The sequence below is a fragment of the Callospermophilus lateralis genome, chromosome 3, assembly GCF_048772815.1.
Source record: "Callospermophilus lateralis isolate mCalLat2 chromosome 3, mCalLat2.hap1, whole genome shotgun sequence".
Lineage (NCBI taxonomy): Eukaryota > Metazoa > Chordata > Mammalia > Rodentia > Sciuridae > Callospermophilus > Callospermophilus lateralis.
This window is the reverse complement of record NC_135307.1, coordinates 90,589,044-90,610,934: the sequence shown is the minus strand read 5'-3', so window position 1 is coordinate 90,610,934 and position 21,891 is coordinate 90,589,044. Positions and strand designations below refer to the sequence as shown.

The 21,891-nt window shown below is 36.2% G+C and overlaps 1 protein-coding gene across 3 annotated transcripts in view; it reads left to right on the top strand.

Annotated features, from left to right (window-relative positions):
- The first annotated feature begins 256 nt into the window (after positions 1-256).
- Positions 257-21,891, top strand: part of Frmd5 (FERM domain containing 5) — a 327,706-nt gene continuing 306,071 nt past the window's right edge. For all 3 annotated transcript variants that reach the window (XM_076848521.1, XM_076848520.1, XM_076848523.1), the window contains exon 1: positions 257-358. In XM_076848521.1, the coding sequence (XP_076704636.1) occupies positions 257-358 (102 nt within the window). The remainder of the gene's footprint in view (positions 359-21,891) is intronic.

Below are 21,891 nucleotides of genomic sequence, written 5' to 3'. Positions count from 1 at the left end.
CCAAGAGCTGGGCACAGGCAGTGGGGCTCCGGGGAGAGAGCCCAGCGCTTGCTCTGGGCTGGGGGGAAGCGGTGGTGGCTCCGAGAAGGAGGAAAAGGAGAAGGAGCCGGGCCAGTAGGAGGCAGCGGAGGCGATCGGGCCGGGGTGATGGTGCAGGTGACCCCGGCGGGCGCGGAGCTGCCGGGCTGAGGGGCGCCTGGTCCAGGGTCCGCAGCGCCGCCGCGTCGCTCTCAGGGACGGGCTAGCGGGCGGGAAGATGCTGAGCAGGTTGATGAGCGGCAGCAGCAGGAGCCTGGAGCGCGAGTACAGCTGCACCGTGCGGCTGCTGGACGACAGCGAGTACACCTGCACCATCCAGGTCAGCACCGCGCCGCCTCGTCCGCGGGGTCCCTCAGTCCCACGAGTCGGTTAACTTGGCCGGTGGCCACCGCCCGGTGGTCTCCTCAGCCCCAGCGTCGCGCTTTTGTCCATTCTGCCTGCGGAGGACCGCCCGGATGCAGGGCTCCTTTGCCTGGAGCCCCTGCTGGGGTCAATACTCAGCGTCGCCGCGGACAAGTCAAAGCGCCCCGGCCCCTCAACTCCTCTCCTGCTTTCTCTCGGGGGTGTAGGCGATGGGTTCTGACTCCTGGCTCCCTACTGGGTCGGGAGCACGCTCCGCGGGCGTCCAGAGGGAGGCGGGCAGGGCGGAAGGCTCCTTCTCGGGCCGCCCCGTCGGGGGGCTCAGGCTTCGGCTCCCCAGCTGGGCAAGGACGACTGGCTGGCTTTTCTTAGGTCTTTGGTTGGAAGGATAAAGGTTTATGTCATAATTTCTTCCCTAGCATTTGTGAGTCAGAGCTCTCAGAAGGTGGAACTGAACGCGCAGCCCATGCAGAGTGGCCTATTGAAGGGAGCCCAGCCCTCTGGGCTTTAAAGATTTAGGCCCCCCTCCTGCCTTTTGATCCTGAAACCTTATTGTGTTAGATATTTCTGGGGGGCGTAAGGTAGACACTTAGCAACAAGTCTCAGCTATTGGGGTGGTTGGCAGTGGCCAGAAAGAATCAGTGACTTAAAAACGCCAACAATACAGTAATGCTGCACAGCATTTCTTTCAGAACCTGCTATTTTTGAAGGGATTTTTACAACCTCTTGCTTATGCTTCTGCACTACTGCTGTGTGCCACGTCAGGAGTAGTAGTCTTTCCCAGGAATGCAGTTACAGCCCCCTCTTCTCCTTTATAAAGTCAGAGATTGAAAACATTTGACAATGCTCCCGGTGTTTAGTTCATCAGCTACGAAGATTCTGGGCGCACAGCTAGTAACTGCTCTTTGTGAAGAAGCAAATTGAGTTAGACCCGGAGGGGTCTCACCTAATCCCTTTCCTTTGCAGTAAGAAACCAGAGGAGGCTTCTCGGCTCAGATGTGATAGACAAAAACTGCCTGCCGGGGTCTTTCCTCTTTGGCATACCCACCCCCATTTATTTATTTATTTTTGCTGACAATGCTCAATAGCGGAAAATAGCGGTGTGTGAGAAAGACGCTGGGTAGTATATGAGAGCAGCTGCTCTCTGCTGACTCTGTGCTCAGTTCAGCCCTTTCTCCGCTTTCCTTTCCTCCCTCTCCCCAAACCAGCTCTGGGCCAAAGTGATGACTGCTGCCAAAGATCCATGAGGTTAAAGAAAGAGCCATTTAAATACAGATTAAACGGTCCTAAAGATGCCATCAAGTAAAAGGATTTTTGTAGTTGAATATGGCAGAGAAATGTTATGTATTATTTCCTTAATGAATGAGTGGCATACCACTTTTTTTTTGTCTATTGTATCATTGTGCCTCGTATAGTTTTTTGTTTTGGTGGAGGAGGAAAATAACATGGAGTTGATATTTTTGTTATTTGATAATATTTGAAGTCTATATCCGTTTGTTTTGAAATTGAAGGCATTTTTACACAATAGCCTATCAAGAGCAGTGTGAGATTTAGACTTCATGAGTCTTAAGAATAGTTTTCCTGTATGAGGTGAAATAAAATTTCTGGAGCAGGTCATTAACTTTTACCAAGGTATAAAGTATAATGAGCACAATTCACATTACCACTCCACTAGAAACTATTGATAACCTTGTGGTTTTAAGATCTCACAATAAGGGAACTAATTATTTTTCCCAGTTGGTGGAACTTATGAGGTTGGTTGATTGGTATTACAGTTGTGGGTAGTTTTTTTTTTCTCTCATTGTCATTGAGAAAAAGAATATTTTTAAGTTAAAAAGAATATTTTTAAGTTGAACAGGACTCACTGGATTTATACTTGCTATATCCTACTACAGTTGTATTTGTTTTCCTGCTCTTATTTTACATTATTATTACAATTTAATGCTATTAAAAAAATTAAGCATGGTGTAATTGGTCACACTGTAGTCAGTGTCACAGTCTAGATGTGTTAATGATTGTGCATTGTGATTCTTGTATGGAATCTAAAAAATAGGAATTCTAAAATATATGTAATGTCATTCTTTGGCACCACTATTTGAATTACTTTTGTTTTAACCCATGTGAGGAAAGATCATATAAAAGAAATACAGTATCTTATATGAAATTAATATTTTTACATATAGCTTTTTGATCGTTTAGAGATTGAGATTTTCTTAACAACTTGTCCTGTACATTTCTATTGTGTGTGTGTGTGTGTGTGTGTGTGTGTGTGCACGTGTTTGTTTGTCAAACACTGGGCACAGAGTCTGTTAAATTAGTATGGAAAGGATGGGTAAGCTTCTTATTAGATGAAGCAATATTTCCAACAACTTAAAAATTGCACTACTGTATATATAAAAATTTTGGGTGCTAATTTGAACTCTTTTTTCCTTGAAGTGTTGTTATGTCATGTTTGTGTTTAAATAAGGGTTTGTATTTTAGAAGGATTTTTATGACTTTTGAGATAATCAGAGAACACTTAAGTTATTACAGGACTAGAAATGTATCACTGGGTTGTAATCATGATAGTCATATTTGGTAAATTTCAGTTGTAGGCAGTTCTGTCAAAGTATTGGTCAAGGGTTTCATAATGCAGCAGCTATACTGATCTGGCATTTAGGATATGCTTATTAATGTAATCAAAATGCCTTATATCTTCTCAATGAAGGATGTCACAGTTTCTTTCTTTCTGATATACAAATGTGTTTGTAGACATGAGAAATGAAATCTTACATTGGAGGTCTGTAGTATAATTGCTTCCCTGTGAAGAACATTGTTAATAGCTCCCTGCCAGTTTTGAAGGTCATTGCCTCAAAAGTGCAGAACTGGTCCATATTTTTCACATATCTGTTTTATTATGCATATCTATTTTATGTTCCACATTTACTACCTTACTTTGTTATTTTATTTGGGAGAAAAATGGGAAAAATGAAAAATGAGAAAGCTATCTAATGTCTTTGAACTCAAACTGAATTGAGTCATTGAAATGCCTAGGCATGTAATATCCTAAGGAATATATTTTTAAACTATCTTTTATGTTATTCATAAGTTATTAAGAGTATACATTGCAGAATTTTTTAGTAGAAACATGAATTAAAAATACATATTCAAGTGAGAAATTTTAATAGTTTTTTTTGATATTACTGAAAGGTAAAGGTATCCTAGAAGTGAATTTGATTTTAACAGGGATACATTAAAGTAACTGGTTAAGTAGCCAGGTTAAACTGACTTTTAAATAAATTACAACCATAAATAAAATGTAAGTGCAGAGGCAGTTCTGCAGAGGGACCAATATTTTGATTTGATTGTGGCTTATCCACTTGGTAATTTTGGCATCTAGAGCCGGGGAGGGAGAGAACAAATGAATTGAGTCCTGTGCTTGCCAGGCACTCTACATGTATTGTTATCTCCTTTCTGTCATCATAGCATTATGGATTGATTATACATCCATTATACAAGATGAATGGAATTGAGGGTTGGTGGGAGAGCACTTGCTTATCGAATGTCTAATTATGTACTGAGTGTGCTGTTAGATGCTTTGCTTACACCTCAACCAACCATTTGAGAGGTAGGTGGTTTCTATTTTAATGATGAAAAAACAGGTCTAGGAGGTCAAAGAAATTTTGCTCAATGTTAGTTGGTGGCTGTAATATACTTAAGAACTGATCTTCTCTCTTAATTCTGTTTTTGTTTCCTCTCTCCATCTTTTTTTAAAAAATGTTTATTTTATTTATTTATTTTTATGTGGTGCTGAGGATTGAACTCAGGGCCTTGCACGTGCTCGGCGAGCACTCTACTGCTGAGCCACAACCCCAGCCTGTCCTCTCTCCATTCTGACTTCCCAAGTCATTTTCTCTCTCTTACCTTCGTTTCCTCATCTGTAAAATGGAAATATCAATACTTATTTTATAGTCAAAAGAAAATGACTTGAAAATATTACAAATAATAAGGATCACTTAAACAACTAATATATTACATTGTGGCTTATTCAAGTCGAAAATAGAATTGGAAAATGTTTTATTCTTTTTAAAGAAAATAAATCAGTTTATTCATTAAGTGCCTTTAAAATGATTTCTGGTTAATTTCAATGAAATTTTAAAATCCTAGATTGGAATACCTCGATTCTTTATTAGGATTCTTTTTAAAAATTCTTTTAAAAAAGGAGTTCATATTTACCTTCCTTCTATCCTGTCACGTCTTTGGATTCAGAGGGGCATTTATTCCTGGAGTATGATTTGTCTTTTCTAAAAATTTCTGCTTCATATTGAAAAGTGGAAGCCTTGGTTTCATTAATGTAAAAGGAATGTTGTTAGAAAATTAGATAATTTTATTCACAGAGAAAAACACAAAATTATCATATTTTCATGTTGATTTGTACTTTTTTATTTTAACAGGTAATTACGCTTTCTCAGCATCTTTGTTACAATAGCAAGTCAGTTAGACTAGCTTTTGAAACTAAGATAATTCCAAAATTAGCCTTCTAGAAATCCTAAAAACACTTATATTGTTTCTTAATTTCTATACTAAATATTTATTGTATAAAGCTAATTGAAATTCATCTTTTTTTATATAGAAGGTAAATTCTAGATATGCAATTGTGCACTCATTCTTTTTCCTGTATAAGGAAGAGTCAGTGGAATCTGAGAGAGATCCAGAAGGATTCACCATGGCAGATTTTACTCATGGGTATTTGTATGAATTTGCATTCTGTTAAATGTTTGGAATCAATATACTAGATGAGGCTATTCAACATAGTATCTAATATAAAAAAAGCATGAGGTTTTTGAGTCCTTTATTTGTTACAATTGCCTAGGAACTCATTTATCATAGTTGTGCTCTCATTCATATCAAACTTAGAATAAGACATTTTTGTTGTACCTTTGTAGTGGTTTTAGGTATAGGCATAAAAATGTATAACAAAATAAGAGGTAAGGCATTCATTTTAGAAGAGATTTGCCAATGATGTAATAATTACTATATTAAAGTTCTTAAAATGATCCAAAAGTATTTCTATGGTAGATTGTACTTTAGAATTTACAAAGGAGAGAGTAATAGAGAGCTGTGAATCGTGAACCCTAAGAATTATAGCATCTTGTTCAAAGCCATACACAGTTATAGTTCAATAAATATTTGTTCTGATTTGTTTGTGCTGCATGCTTGCTGTGTTAGTTTCAACATTTTAAGATTTCTTATGCCTGAAAACAATAAACATTTTCTAACAACTATATAACTCCTTAAAAATTCCAGCCCATCCCATTCTAAACCATTTGCTCTTCAACCATCTCCCTGGTGAAAAGTACAGTATGTAAATGTGGTATTTATGGAACCTTTGAGGTCACTCTCTCTGATAACTTTCTGCAATTATCCTCTGTTGAATTAATGGAGCTCCAGCCTGTAAGCTCCTGTGACTTTTTGGCTTGTCTCTTAGGATTTCAAGTCTTTCAGGTTTTTTTCCCCCTCATCTCTGCAAGTTTAGAGGGCTTAGATCCAATGAATTCTGTGTAGTGTAGTGCATCATGGAGCGTTAGAGATCTGCCAGAATTAGGATTCTGAATGTAGGGATCACCAGAGCCATAGAAATCTTCACTTCTTTCCCCTAAGTCTGTACCACATAAAATGAGAAGCAGACACCCTCACAGCTTCATTTTCTAACCTCTTGTCCCAACAGGAAATGAACCATGCTGCTCAGCCTGTTTCTAGTTGTCTATTTTAATCTGAATTCATATTTGACAGCCTCATCATAACATTCTGTGTGATCTGCAGACCCTGTTTTATGGAGCAGCTGTGTGTCACTCTTCTCTTAGGTGTGCCTAGTAAGCGCTTGTACAGCAAATGTGAATACCACGGAGGATTGGCACCAGCCTTCCAGCTTCTCCTTTGTACCTGTATGGTGCTCAGGGAAGAGTAATGTTGCTTTCCTGAAGGCTTGGTCATAATCATCGTACTTCTTGTTTCCTAGCCTTGACCTGTTGGGCTCAGGTCAGTCACCTGAATGTTTTTCTTATGCAGCTGATACATATGAGGAATACTAAAATATCTTCATTACCATGTTGCAAAATGAATGGTATTTTCCCTAAGGGAGCAAAGTACCCTAGTCGTATGTCCTTTGTAGCCTTGAAGCAGGTCTTTCCTTCCTGTACTAGTGACCAAATGCAACTCTTTGAACTTTTATAAACACTTTAAATTTAGCTAGAGTTAAAGATAGACTACGGAGGGCAGAGTCTAAGTGTGCATACTCCAAACTCCAGTTTTTCTGAGAGATTAAACCCTAGATTTAAATTATGGACCTCTTGTCTCCCAAGGCTACTGTGTCATCCTCATTATTGTTGGCAGTATTTTTGACCAAGATAGACCACTGTATTGGTTCTTTATCAGTTGAAATTATTTATTATTTCTAAGGATGGAATTTTACTTTTATGATTTTTCTAACTTCCTTCCATTGTATTCTAGAAACTTGTCAAGACTCTTAGGTTCAAATTCTCTAGGCTTCTGCCTGCTGTATGTCAGGCTAAACACAAAACTTGTGTGAATCAAATTCTCTAAAGAGATCTTTCCGTGCCATGCTCATACAGGCAAAATAATTGGGCCACATGCTTGGCAACCACTGAGTTTGTGTACAATAGCCCCATTCACTTGTCTACAGAAAATACCCCTTTGACTGTGATTATTGCTTTCATTTCCCCCTCCTCTACTTCTGACTCCTTGCATGACCATGACCTCATCTGCTGGTTCAAATTTTGAGACACTCTGGACAACTCCAGAAATGCTTTAGGACTCATTCCTGAGTGTTAATGATCATTTCAAAACCTCAGAAGTCTACTGCCCACCAAGGAACCTATTCAAGATCAAGAACAAATCTAATTACTCTCATGCATCATTGAAGTCATCTTCCCATGCTACAACCCAAGGACTCTTTTTTCCCTTTTGTAAAAATTGTGAACTCTGTCAAAGGCATGGAAGATAGAATAAGGAATGGGTTAAAGCAGTGATTTTTTTTTTTTCAAAGTATGGTCCCTGGACCACAGTATCAGTATCACTTGGGTAATTGTTAGAATTATAAATTATTGGCTCCACCCCAGACCTAGTGAAACAGAAAGTGGATATGAAGCTAAGTAGTTTTTTTAATGTTTTAATTATGTTTTTAGTTGTAGATGGACATAATACCTTTATTTTATTTTTATGTGGTGCTGAGGATTGAACCCAGTACCTTCCACATTCAAGGCAAGTACTCTACCACTGAGCTACAACCCCAGCCCTTCAGCAGTTTACTTTAGGTTTCTAGTTGATTCTTATGCTTGCTGAAGTTTGAGAGTCATTACTAGTAGATTAGAGACATTGAGTAGGTAAAATTGACAAGTAGTAGTGATTGGATATCAAATGTGAGGAGGAAGGAGAAGCAAAGAATGAAAAAGTTACATTTCTGACTTTTGATTTATTTCTGAATAGTCTTAACTGATTTTCTACCCTTGTCAGGTGAAAGCTAGTTTATTTGTATATGTACACACCTTTCTTCAAGTGGGCAGGATTCTAAGGATTTTACAGAGGGGCCATTGTACTAATTTGTTGCTTTTATATTTATCAGGTTTTTTTTTTTTTTTTTGGTCTCCTTGGCCTAAAGGATTATTGTATATTTATTTGTTGTTTTAAAAACAAATTTTCTGCACAACTTAAGGCATTGAGTAAAAGGAAGAGTAAGTATGTTTGTCATCTAAGAACTTAAAATTTAGATAGGAATTGCAAATACAACTCTCCAAGTATAAACATAATGGAATTGGGGGCTCAGACAAGGTTGTATGCTGTGGCAGTGCAAATGTGTGTGGGAGCCTGGGAGGAGGGACTCCAAAATATTAAGTATTTCTTAGTGGAGGCAAGATTTGAGCAAGGTTATGAAAAATGGCCTAAAGCAGAAAATGGGATATGGGGATATGTTGAGGTCATTCTAGGTTGAGTTATCAGTAGTCTGATTCTAGATAGAAAAGGTAAAGATGAGTCTTTGGTTTTTCCTTTAGTATGTTTACTATGGTATATAGTTGAATCAAGTAACAGAAATGTACTTGCTTAGGGAAAATTACTGTCAGCAAATTTCAATCATACTTGACATGCTGAGAGGAGTCAGTCCAAACTAAAAATAAATGCATAAAGCTGGTGTTGAATTAAATCTGATTCTAAAACTGTATAACACAAATTAAGATTCTTCACAAAGCAATGGCATCATATAACAAAAAGGTGGATTCAGATTTCAATCTTAATTCTGTGGCTGCAGCAACGACACACGAATTTTATTTCCAAGAGACCTCTTCTCTGGCATCATTTTAGCAATCTGATGAAAAAAATAAGGGGGTGTCTGGAGGGGCTGTCAAATTTCAAATTTTAGCTGAGGTTCAAAACTTTTTTGGTGGATACAGTGCAGCCTCAATTATATGAACAGTTAAGAAATGTGACCCATGCAGCCCTAAAAAGGCACATTTCAACATCTTTGTCCCTAAACCTAAGTGTCCACCTAAAATAGCTTCTCTAGAGGATCCAAGAGTGCTTCCCCGGGTCCCCAGCAGACCCCTGCCTGCCAGCTCCAAAGCTCCAAGCCTTACACAGTGTGCACTTTTAGTTCTTAACACAATGCTAGGCTAGAGCTTTGGGGATGGGAACCTCCAAGAAAGCACTGTTGGGCATTTGGGCAATCAATGTTCGGCAGAATGCCAATGCTAATAGGTTATTTTGCTTTGGAAAAGGAGAAAAAGAAGGGATAGTTTGAAGACTGATGAATAGAGGATAACTGACAATAGGAGCACTCCTTTGTTGGAGAGATTAAGGGGGCTTGCTGAGAAGTAGTAATAATTATGAGAGCCAAAAAAATTAGTAAAGGCTCAAGATCTGAAAAAAATAGTGGTAAATCAAAACAGCATACCACAGCATACCCACAGGGCACACTCCAGTGTCTGGCTACTGTCGTTGAACTTGTAGCAGGAATAAGCTGAAACATTTGGGATGCTCATAGTTTTGTCCTCCATAGTAAAGCAAATTGTCCTTCATCTCCAGGCTTCTGGGGAACTTTTTTCCTCTGCATCCTGATGTAACTCAAGAACTTTTTTTTCTCTGCCCCTAATTTGGGCCCCAGTTTAGTTTAAAAAAATTTTTTTGGGGGGAGTTGATAACCAGGGATCAAACCCAGAGATGCTTTACTGCTGAGCTACATCCCCAGTCTTTATTTATATTTTATTTTAGATACAGGGTCTCTCTGAGTTGCCTAGGGCCTTGCTAAGTCACTGAGGCTGGCTTTGAACTTGAAATCCTCCTCTCTGCCTCTGGAGCTGCTGAGATTACAGCCATGTGCCACTATGCCTGGCCCCAGTTTCGTTTTGAGAATACCTAAGTGGAAGAGTTGACTTCAGGATTCCCAGAGAATTTCAAACGCTTTAGGCAGGTCCCACTAAGATTCTCTTTTAGGCTTTGTTAGATATGAACTAAGCAGATAAGAACTTTGATCAGAACACAATAAAGCAGAATCAATCAATTCACTGAAGGAGCTTATAAATTTCCAGGAATTATTTAGGCTGGAGAAAGCACCCAGCCTGCCCTCTTTCAGAGTTTGACCTCTAGAAAAATCCAAACCTCCAATGTTATTATAGAATTGGAAGTTTGCAGGTCAGAAGGACTCCATGGACTGGCAAAGATGCCTGGAATGTTTTATGGCATATTGATCCTGCATTTCCACAGAATAGCCCATCAGTTCTCTGGGAGATTATTCAGAGATTATTTCTATCAAAGAAATTTTTGCTGTTGAGAGAGAAAAATATGATAAAAGATTATCCCAGTACTAGAGTATAACTTCAAATTATGCCCAATTCCAGATTCTAGTATATATGAAATAGGTTAAAAAATGTGCATAGGAGTTTGCTTGAAATAGTTGCAGGACATAAGATACTGAGTTAGCTATTGCTGTGTCAGACTTTATAAGTAGCATTGCTGATCTGAAAAATTAACACTTTCTTTTAATTATGTCTTGAATAATTTAGACAAACTTGTTTAATTGAATAGTGCTTTTTTTTTTTTTACAGAAAGCACATCTAATAATTGCTTTCTAATAATTTTATGATAAAGGAAATATTGTTCATTCTAATTTTTAACATTGGGTACACTAGAAAGTCTGACAGATTATTTTTTTTCAGATGACAAATATGTAATGAGTGTGAGAACTTATTAACTTCTTTTTTTTTTCAACTTTCCAAAAACTTATTGTTGAAAGGATGCAGGTAGTATATATTCATTTTTCCATTTGTCTTTTTTATTTACTTTTTAATTTATTCTAATTAGTTATCTATGACAGTAGGATGCATTTTTTAAAGAGGCAGATATGATGATGATCTGCTGCAAATTAGATCTTTCAGTATGTAGTTACAAAATGTTATGAACTATTTTTTACTAGTAATATATTTCACATAAGATACCTTTACTTTCTGGTTGAAAGACAATGACAAAAGAAGTGGAATTTATTTATTCTTTCTTCTGGGCTGGGGATGGAACCTAGGGCCTCATGCAGGCTGGGCAAGTATACTCTAACAAGTGTAGAAGTTTTACTTTCCCCCCACATCCTGAATTCCACAATTTTGTTTTCTATCATTTTTCCTGACATGATAACTTTTCTGTTTATCTCTTATCTCCTTTGCTTTATGCTAATTTATACTTCTGGCCACTCTTTTCATATAATCTCTTACCATTTCTTATTATTGTTTTGGTGCTGGGAATTAAATACAGATCCTCACTCTTGTGAAGCAGGGTTCTACCTCACCCTAGTGCTTCTATTGCCATCATTGCCTTATGGTCTTTGTGTGGCAGAAGATGTTTAATAAAAAGGTATAATCATAATGAAGGTAAATATATACAAAAGTGCAATGTGATATGTATATGTATATGTGTGTATATATATCATATATACACACATATACATACACATATATATCTCACATATATGGATATCTTTTAAGTTCATTATTTAACATAAGAGTGTTATGTATTGTAGTTAATGGGAACTTGAGATAATATGAATGGAAATCTGTCTTGACATTTTGGGGCTCCAACCTAAAGATTCCTGAAAACTTTGGGTTTTAGTTAGATTGGCTATTATATATTTAGAGTTTTCTATTAACTTAAAAAAAAGTTTTTATTAGCCCAGTGAGACTCTGGGTCTACTGTGTTTTTGCTTTGGGATTGAGTGAACATTGTGGGGTCACTGCTGGATTCTCTAATCTGGACTGTTGAAGTTAGTGAAATTGGAGGGAGAATTAAAATAATTTGGGTAAAGGGAGAAACAAAAGACCAAACCCAGAGAACTGAGGAAGGATGAGCCTTAAGCAGAAATAGATACCTGGTTATAATCTGGATAAATGGGTTCGGGATGATGAAAGAATATTGAAGATCCATGTTTTAATGTTCCAGCTCTGAGTTATGGTAGAGACTTAACTGTTTAGAGGAACTCTCTTCAGGTGTGGTTGGTGCACTCCTGTGATCCCAGGCAGAAGGATTGCAAGTTTGAAATCAGCTTCAGCAACTTAGAGAGACCCTTATCAATTTAGCAAGACCTTATCTCAAATTTTAAAAATGAAAAAGGACTGGGGTTGTAGTTCAATGGTAAAGCTCCCTTAGGTTCAATCCCCAGTACCAAAAATAAATAGAGAAAGAAAGAATAAAGAATAAAATAAAATTTTTTAAATGAGTCCTCTGGGCTTAGCTTCCATGTGGGGGTAGTATTTAACATAGTCAATGATCAATGAATCATGTTGAATACCTCACTGAGCAAGACTATGCCAGAATGCCCTGGAGCTGGGACTAAGACTCTCCTGGGCCAGATGCTAAATATTTAGTGCTGAATACATTGCATTTTCTGGCTCCCCATTTGTTCTTGTTATCTAGATGGTCTAGGTTATAATCTAACTGTGGTGTGATAGACCCATTTACTTCTCTCACATGCTTCCCAAATGCAACTCTGATATTTTCTCTTTTTACAAATCCTTTATGGGTTTCCCACTATCAATATGCCTTTTAGCATGGCATGGAAGGACTTCCATGATCTTTCTGCTGCCTTTCTTTCTTTTTATTTGTTTGAAGTACTAGAGAGATTGAATCCAGGGCTTCATGTGTGCTAGGCAAGTGCTCTACCACTGAAGTGCACCCTTTTAAAATTTTTATTTTTAAAATAAATCCCTTTAAAAAATTTTTATTTTGAGAGAGGAGCTCACTAAGTTGCTGAGGTTGGCCTTGAACTTGTAATCCTCCTGCCTCAAGCTCCTGAGTAGCTGAGATTACAGATGTGTGCCATTGTGCCTGGTTGCTGCCTTATTTATAGCATTGTCTGGTCTCATCCTTCATGTGCATCTTCCCTGGCTGCATGGTTCAGACTCTTATTACATCTTATTCCAGGATAGACTCCCTCCCCATTGTTGCCCAGCAGTGCCTGGGGTGACCTTATTACCTTGAAATGTACTACCTCAGATGTCTGCCTTTTACTAGGCTGCAAACCCCCTTTTTTTTTAATGTTTATTTTTTAGTTGTAGTTGGACACAATACCTTTATTTATTTATTTTTTATATGGTGCTGAGAATCAGATCCAGGGCTTTACACGCACTAGGCAAGCGCTCTACCTCTGAGCCACAACCCCAGCCCCTAGGCTGCAAACTTTTGAAGGGCAGGAATTACATCTTTGTAGAATTAGTGTTGGTGTAGACATGCATAAATAAAAGTATTAATTCTGAAAAAGTTGGTTATCAATAATACAAATGAAAAGTTACTTCTAGCTTGAGCTAGGTAAATTTAAAAAATGAAGACATTTGATATTACGGTCTTTAGTGTAATGCTATGGTGACCTTATAAGATGGTTAGTTGGTGGTGATGGTTGCACAACTCTGGGAATGTGAAAACCATTGAATTGTACACTTTAAAATGGTGAATTTTATGCTGTGTGAATTATCTCAATTAGCACGAACGTCAGTTTCCTGGTTTTGATGATATACTATGGTATATAAGATGTTACTACTGGGGCAAACTGGGTGAGGAGTACCTGGGAAAATAGTACCTCTACTATTTTTACAACTTCTTGGGTCTGTAATTATTATATCATACCATTTTAAAAAGGTGAATAAATTAGTTTCTTTTATTATTATTTATAAATAATAAATGAATCAATAAATAAATTAGTTTCTTTTATTATTATTTATTTATTATTATTAGTTTATTACTGAGATTTATCGTGTGGAATGACTATAGAAAGTTTTCTCACTTAATTAGGATCTGGTTACTTTTCAAAATTATGTATAATTTTTTATAAGTAGGTAAGCTTTGACATATGACACTTGAAAATAAATAAAGTCAATTACATTCTAATAAAAAGAGAAATTAAACATTTGAAATGATATCTTGGTGGTATTTTTGGATCCTGATGTTTTGACTATCATTCTGTTTCTCTGACATAATTATAATTAAAATGAATGTACTTATGACGTATGTGTATCATAGCAAGGTAATACTATTGTGGTTTAGAGAGTTATTTGATGTAAGGTTCATATTATGTATGTTTAAATTGTAATTGTGTTACTTTATCTTGAGTTCTTACTTTGTACTAGGCTCTGTAATAAGCACTTCATATACATTTTTCATTTAGTTCTATTAGAAAATGTTATTGTTTCTACTTACCAATGAGTACAGTAAGGCTTAGAGAATTTAAATCACTTTCTATCCAGGGATAAAAAGTAAGGGAGCTGGGATTTGAACTCAAGTTTGTGTGACTTCAGAGTTGTTCTTACTGCTTTGGGATGAAGTAGGCAGTGTTCTTTAATGGGAAAAACACTGACTGAGGGGAGTCAGGGGACCTGTGTTAAATGCCCAACTCTGACTAATTTTAATACCCTGGATAGGTAACTCTAGGATGCAGTGTAACTTCTCATCTGCAAAACGAGGAGGCTCAAATAGAAGGTCCCTCCAGTCTCTTTTAGTGTGGACATACTGTAGTTCACAAGACATTTGTCTATGGCTCAATATGTGTTTTTTTTTTCCTGTTCCCTTGGTGAAAACTATTTTTTATAAATGCAGTTATTTCTTTGAAAGAAAGAGATGTCACAGTAAAAGCCTGGTAACTCTTTCAGTTTGTGATCTGGTCCTTAGTTTTGCAGAACACAAAGTTTTTATCTGCAGGTTCAACACAAATGAGGCTCTGGATGATTGGTTTTTGTTAACCAAAATCACAACAAGTTTTTTTTTTTTAAACCAAGAACCTGTTAATTGTACTTGGGATGGGGAATATTAATTTATTCCATTGTAGGCAATGCTTTTAGGATCAGAATTTGGAAAACCAAATTAGAAAGCTGTTTTGGAAAGCAAAAGGAACCAAATGGTTTTGAGGGATATTCTTCCAGATTGTATTAAAGTCTGATAAATGGTCTCTGTTCCATTGTAAAATTTAATGATTATGTGTCTACTAGATTAAGTTTTTCTTTCTCCCTTGAATCGTGCTAATAACTGATGAAGTCTTCTGTATAGCCCACCCCCTTCCTCCCTCCGCTATGTGCAGATTATTGTACCTGTGAAACAGACTCATACAACAGTACTCTTTATTCTGCAATGTATTGTGTTGTCATAACTCCCAAATTCTATTTATTAGCTCAAGGAAGAATTATAATGAAAATTCTATTGATCAAGATTTGTTGAAATAAAAAATATTTGAAAATATTTTTCATATTAAAAAGTAGTACATAGCACAAAATCATCTCTCATGAGTTAGCTGTACTGAAAAGTGAGGGTTATCTTTTCTTTAGGAAACCAATTTCCAGTACAAAACCTTCTAAAATTACTGTGCTTGGTTTCTAAGTAATGTAGGAAATGTGGCCCAACTGTCAGAGGTTATAAATGACAATACATTATGGAAGTAGGTGAGGGAACAAGCAGGGATTTGCCATGGTGAAACAGACATTATATTTTGTTATTAGTTTTAACAAACATTGGCAGAGGTTTATCAGTGTTGAAAGGGTAAAATTGAGTTCATTAGATGCAATCATAAAGGTTAGAATAAGTTTTTTTTTTTTTTTTTTTTTCTTTTTTGAACTAGATCTGGCTTTAAAGCATATACAACAGGTGTCATGTTATCCACAGCAGTAATAATGGCAACAACATGAATGGTGGGGGCAGGAGTTATACAAATCAATTGAAGCAGGTTGAAATAACTCTCAGCTTCCCTTCTCTCCAGGGTAAGGTAGGATGGAGGGGGAGGTACTGACAATTGGAGTTCTGTTTGCACAGACCAGATCAGTGCAGTCCCAGGATGGGATTGCAGCAGGGTTCTATGAGTGTAAAAGTTACTGTGATTGGTGCTTAGGTCTAATCACGCCTTAGGGTATTTTTTTGGGTGGTATCTGCTGTACAGAGAGTAAATCAACAGACCTGTAGGGCCCAAAGTTGCCTATCTCTGCTGGGATTCTGGATCTCAGGAACCTCCAGGAAGTCTGATCCTAAGTTATTTTTTATAGGAAGGATTCAGTTCTGAAATCTTTCGTTTACTGAAGTTTTTCAAAAAATTATCAGAGTGTGAGGAATCGGGGTTATAGCTCAGTGGTAGAGCGCTTGCCTCTTACATGTGAGGCACTGGGTTCCATCCTCAGCACCACATAAAATTAAATAAATGAAGCAAAGATATTGTGTCTATCTTAAAAAAATTACCAGATTGTGAAGGCAGTTTTATATTGACAATTCTGAGATTGGCTATAGGACAGATAAGTAAGCAGTGCATGGTTAGATTGACCAGAATTTTATTAGTATGCTTTTGGTGGATTTTAATAGGAGTTTTATGTAATAATGATATTATAAAAAGAGTATCATATTTGTATTCAGAAAACTTGAAGTCTTGTCTTTGCTTCATACCACTTATATGACCTTAAATGAGTCACTTGACTTTGATTATTTGTTTTTTTTTTCCTCCCCCAAAGTTAGATGATAGTGATATCTGCTCAGCCTATTTCTCAGAGTTGTAAGAAGATGAGGAAACGTGTATGAAAATGTTTTGTAGGGCTGGGGGTTGTGGCTCAGTGGTAGAGTGCTTACCTAGCATGCATAAGGCACTGGGTTCGATCCTCAGCACAACAGAAATGTAAAATAAAGATACTGTGTCTACCTAAAACTTAAAAATAAGTATTTAAAAAGATGTTTTGTAAATTTTGGCATTATTCAGCTTTTGTTTTATTGTTAGTCACAATCTTTGGAATTGTGACATATAGGGTTTTCAAAAAAATGTTTTCCTTCCTCATATTTGGCTGTAATTTACTTGTATTCTTTTGGTCTCTGACCCATGTCTCTAGTTATTTGGGGAAATTTTTCTCTTTTAGTCAAATAAATGACATTTTCTCATTTCAGTCTAATAGGAGAGATAACTATAAGAATTTTCACCTATGGAAAAGATGAATTGGGCTTTATTTTGCATAGATATTTAACTCAATAAGCCTGGCTGATGTATTAAACCTGTAAGTGGCATGTAGGTTTTCTTCTCTGGCATCGAATGTCCCTGTTTTATGCCTAAGTTTCCTTTATGGTTGTGTTTCCTTTACTGCTGTCCTTTTTGTGGTCTTTCTGCTTCCCTTAGAGTGTTTGAAACTTTACACGCTTTTGCCTTGGCCAAGCTCATTTGTTGGTCTGTGATAGAGTGTATCTTGCCCCTGCACACTCTGTGGATACCAATGGCTGGCATAAGTTTCCGCTCCCCCAGGACTCACAATCAGTGGTTTCATTTGTTGATCTGACACCTCCATCCCAGATGGAGTTAACTTCTTTGCCAATCCTTGGTGACTGTGGGCATTGGAAACAACTTTCTCCCCTGCTGATGAAATGGAAGTACCTTCCTTTTCAGATATCTATAGCTGATATGGGTGTCACCTTTAGTGTTATTTCCTTTTCCTCCAGGTTAAGAAAAGGAAATTTTTTTACTTGAAGGTTTTCAAAGTCATTTTGAATGGTCATTGTTTATCCTATCAACTTCTTTTTCTTTTTATTCAAGTTACTTTAAAAAATAAAACTGTATATTTTAAGTAGTACAGAGACGAATGGATATTTTGGAGAATAATCATAGCTATCATAAACTACTGTTTCATTCTTATGAGATTTATATGGCTTCTTTTGCTAAATCTGCCTTCATCATTTAGAGCGAATTTAAAAAATAACAGCATGTCCCTTTTTTTGAAATCGGAATCTAGTTTTCAAAAAGTCACTGAATTTAATTCTAAATCAAAACAAAGAAAATAGGAAATAGTGATGTGTGTGTAATTTATATGGAATTACTACTGGGTTATGTTGTACTTTGAAAAAAATAGATACAACACGTTTTTATACCTTTATTTATTCATTTTTAAGTGGTACTGAGGTTCAAACCCTGTGCCTCACACATGCTAGGCAAGTGTTCTACCATTGAGCAACAACCCCAGCCCCTGTACTTTTTATTTTGGAAAATATATTGTTCATGTAGTTGAATAAAAACGATGTAAAGTGATATTGTGTTAAAAGCTAACACGTAATCATGTAAGGAGTTCTCTCTCTAGTAAAGACATCCTAGGGTCTTTGTGTTCACAGCAATCTTTTATGGTGGGGTGGGAAGACAGCCTGGAGTGGGGTAGATGAAGCTGTCTATGCCAGTTGAATTACTCATCAGGAATTCAGTTTGGCATATACTTTAATCATTCACTTCTAGGGGACAGTCATATCTTGGCTTATAAGACTATATTTCCCAAGAATACTATAGGGGCAGCATTCTCAGTGTGCATTATTGCATGCTTCGTAGAATATGGAAGAGAAAAGCTGAAATTAGTGGTCCCTAAATGCAGCCTTGGAATTATAGCAAAAAGCTTGTGATGTTGAATACTCAGAAGAGAGATTCATAACCAGTGAAATTGGGCATTTTGAATAGTTTAATCAATGACTTGGCTGGAAATAAAATGACTTCTTTAAAATATCACTAGGCTTAGTTATAGTAGCAATTATAATTTGCTTTTCATATTTTTTAGTAATATATGCATTGTATCATCTTAAAAAATTGTCATCATTCTGTAATAACAGTATATTTTGTATTCAGATGTTGTTATACCAAAAATAGGCACTAACATGTATTTTTTAAAAAAGCAGATTCCTATGCTTAGTACCCTAAGTATTTTTGTGTGCTCTTAAAATGCCTGCTTGTAGGCGTATATCTTGTCACTGAATTATGACTAGTATAGATTTTAATGACATATGTATGTTTCTTAAAACATAGAAACATGAATAGGCAATATATTTAAAGCTAGAGTAATATAGGTATGTTTGTCAAGGTGAATTTCTAAAAAAAAATTATTGTAAGTGAAAGTATTTTTAAATGAACTGTTTACAGAAGTCTGTATCCCTTTGTTATATAGAAATTTAAAAATCACTTTACTGTATAACTCAACCTAGAACTTTCATGTTACAGATGTTATAATGCAACCAATTGGGTATAGCCGGCAAAAGTCAGTGGTTTATCTTAGGACAAACACCTTCATCAATGCAATATATAGTTTGAATGCAATAACATATATTTCAAAATAGCTAGAAGAGTTTGAAAGTTCTTACAACAAAGAGATGACAAATTTCTGATGAGACTGATTTGATCATTACACAAAGCATACATGTATCAAAGCATTGCACGGAACCACATAAATATGTGCCATTACTATGTGTGAATTAAAAAAAAATGGCTAGCAGGGGTCAAAGACTCACCTTGTTTTATTGACAAGAGGCCTAAGGCCTCGGAATGTTGTTAGGGCCCAAATGGAGTAATGGTTAAGTACCAGATTTACAAGTCTACAGAAGGGAAAAAATCTTGGAAAATATAGGGATTTTTTTTTTTCTGCATATAAAGAGTTATCTGAAAACATATTTAAAGTATTTGATGATAAAGAGTTTTCTTTTTGAGGTACTGGGGATCAAACTCAGATCTTTGTGCATGCTATTCAAGTCTTCTGCCACTGAACCACATCCCCTGTCTTTAAAGTATTTTAAAATGAGGTAGTTTTTTTATAAAAAAGTCACCTTCCTCCAAACGAAACAAAACAAGTAGGGTTTGGAAAATGTTATATTTGAAAAGAAAATCTCAAAAAATAATATTTAAAAGACTAAAGGAATAATTCTACACTGATACCATATTCTCTCCAGGTGCAAAAGTGCTTGTAGCTCTGTATATAAGACAGTATTCAAAGGCTGAATATTATGTTCTACCTCTGACTGTTTCTTATAAAATTTAAAAATTTTATTTTTAATTGTCAAATGATAATTGTCTACATCTGAATATGTTTTGATAATGATGGCACATTTTTTTCTATAACATATGGAAAGGAATTTTGGTAGTACTACATCTAAATGGGGAAATAGTTATTTCCACATTTTTATAAAAAGTATATTCAAATAGCCTAACTGAATTTGTGATTCTCAGAAATTATAGCCACTACCATATTTATGGATAAAAGTTTTCTTTCTGTTTCTTTTTTTAATCATTGTGTCATATTGAAGCCCACATATTCTGAGGGTGGAGATGAAGCAAGGGTCCCCAGGAGTCTGCTCTTAGATAAACTCCTACAAAACCTGGCCTTCACCCTCCATTTGCATTTGGTGGGAAGAGACATGTACTTGAATATTTTCAAGCTGTTCTCAGCAGCTTTCTGCCAGTCCTTCTCTCTCCTTTTAACTCTTTTTTTTTTTTTTTTCAGGAACTTCATTTTGCTCCATTTTTTACCTGGTGATCTTATGACCACAAGATTAAAAAAAAAAAGGAAACTCCTCAAAGTATTATTATTATTTTTTTTTGTGTGGGGGGAATCCAAGTTCCAAATGAATAATTTGGTTAAGGTAAACTTCATGTGAATATGAAAACATATTTAAAGTATTTTTAAATGGTAATTGTAAAAAAAGGTAAAAAAAAAGTAGGTTTTGGAAAATGTATATTTGAGAAGAAAACCTTAAAACTTGGTATTTAAAAACTAGAAGGAACAATTGCTATACTGATACTGTCTCTGCCCCAGGAACAGAAGGACATGTAGCTCTGAATACAAGGCAATATGCAAAGGCTGAATATTGTATTTCTCTGTATCTGGAGGAATCTGTGGAACTATTTTATATTTTTCTGATGGAAGGCAAAGGGCATTCAGTACCCTGAAGGATTATAGGCAAAGTAAGAATAAGAATCGATCCAAGTCTTTCAGGAAACTAGGAATAAATGGAGGAGGTGAAAAGAGCAAATTTAAGTGTAATACAGAAGCCAGAAATAAATGTTTTATTTTTATTTTCATTTTATTTTTTGTGCATTTTTCATGTGAATTCTCTGTGACCAGTGCTTGCTCAGAAGCACAGGAGAGAACTAATAGTACAATCTGAAATAGTAAGTAATGGGGAGGAGTAGCCTAGGTGATCCTGAAATGATATTGATCAAGGAGCAACAGGAAGAGAAGAAATGTTTGAAGTGAAGGAGGCCTGTAACAGCGGGTGAGTGTTAGAATAGCATAGCACTTATTTAGTCTGCTTGGCAGAAGAGGAACCTGGTGTATTAAGGTCCACACTTGGGAAGGAATTAGAAAAGAAAAGAATAAGTAGAGATGGAGTAAACGTACAGTATGAACTATCAGGAACAAAGTACCTTGGGAAACCTGGTTTGCTTCAATTCTTTGAATTTTCCCAGCCCCAAATGTAATTGCACCTATAGTTTTAATTCTTAACTTCAGCGTACATTTACATTGATACCTGGACTCTGATTGGGCAATGAAGGTATAGTTTATGTTCACTTTTTGAAAGTAAAGCTAATAAATTAAAAAAAAATTACATCAAATAATTGTTTTGACATTATTATTATAGATTCAGTTGTGTTTGCCACCAAATAAATTGACTGACCTATATGAATGTGGGAGTCTAATTCATTTCAGTTTGTAAGTGAGCAAGTCTGCTTTCTCCCACTGATTCTGTGAGACATTAATCAAATAGTTGATCTCTTCTACATGTGAAAGAATTCTAAACTCAGAAGGACCCTCGGGTATAGTTGTCTGACCTTAAAATTTTAGAGATTTAGTGACCTGGGGTTATAGCTCAGTGGTAGAGGGCTTGTCTAGCATGTGTGAGGCACTGAGTTAGATTTTTGGCACTGCATATAAGTAAACAAAATGAATGTTCATTGACAAAAAAAAAGTGATTTGTTAATGGCATTTTAAAAATTTAGAGATTTATAAGATTGTAAGTATTAACTGCTTTCTAAAATTAATTATCTCTTACTGAGGAAATCATTCAGAGAGTATGAGATTTATATTTAAATAGCTGTATAAACCATGCCATGGTCCATTGTATTTAGTGTGTTCATTTTCTCTGTACAAGAGGTTTGTTTATTCAATGTAAACAATTTGAGTTATTCTAACAGTTCTCTTAACAGTTGAATAAATTATT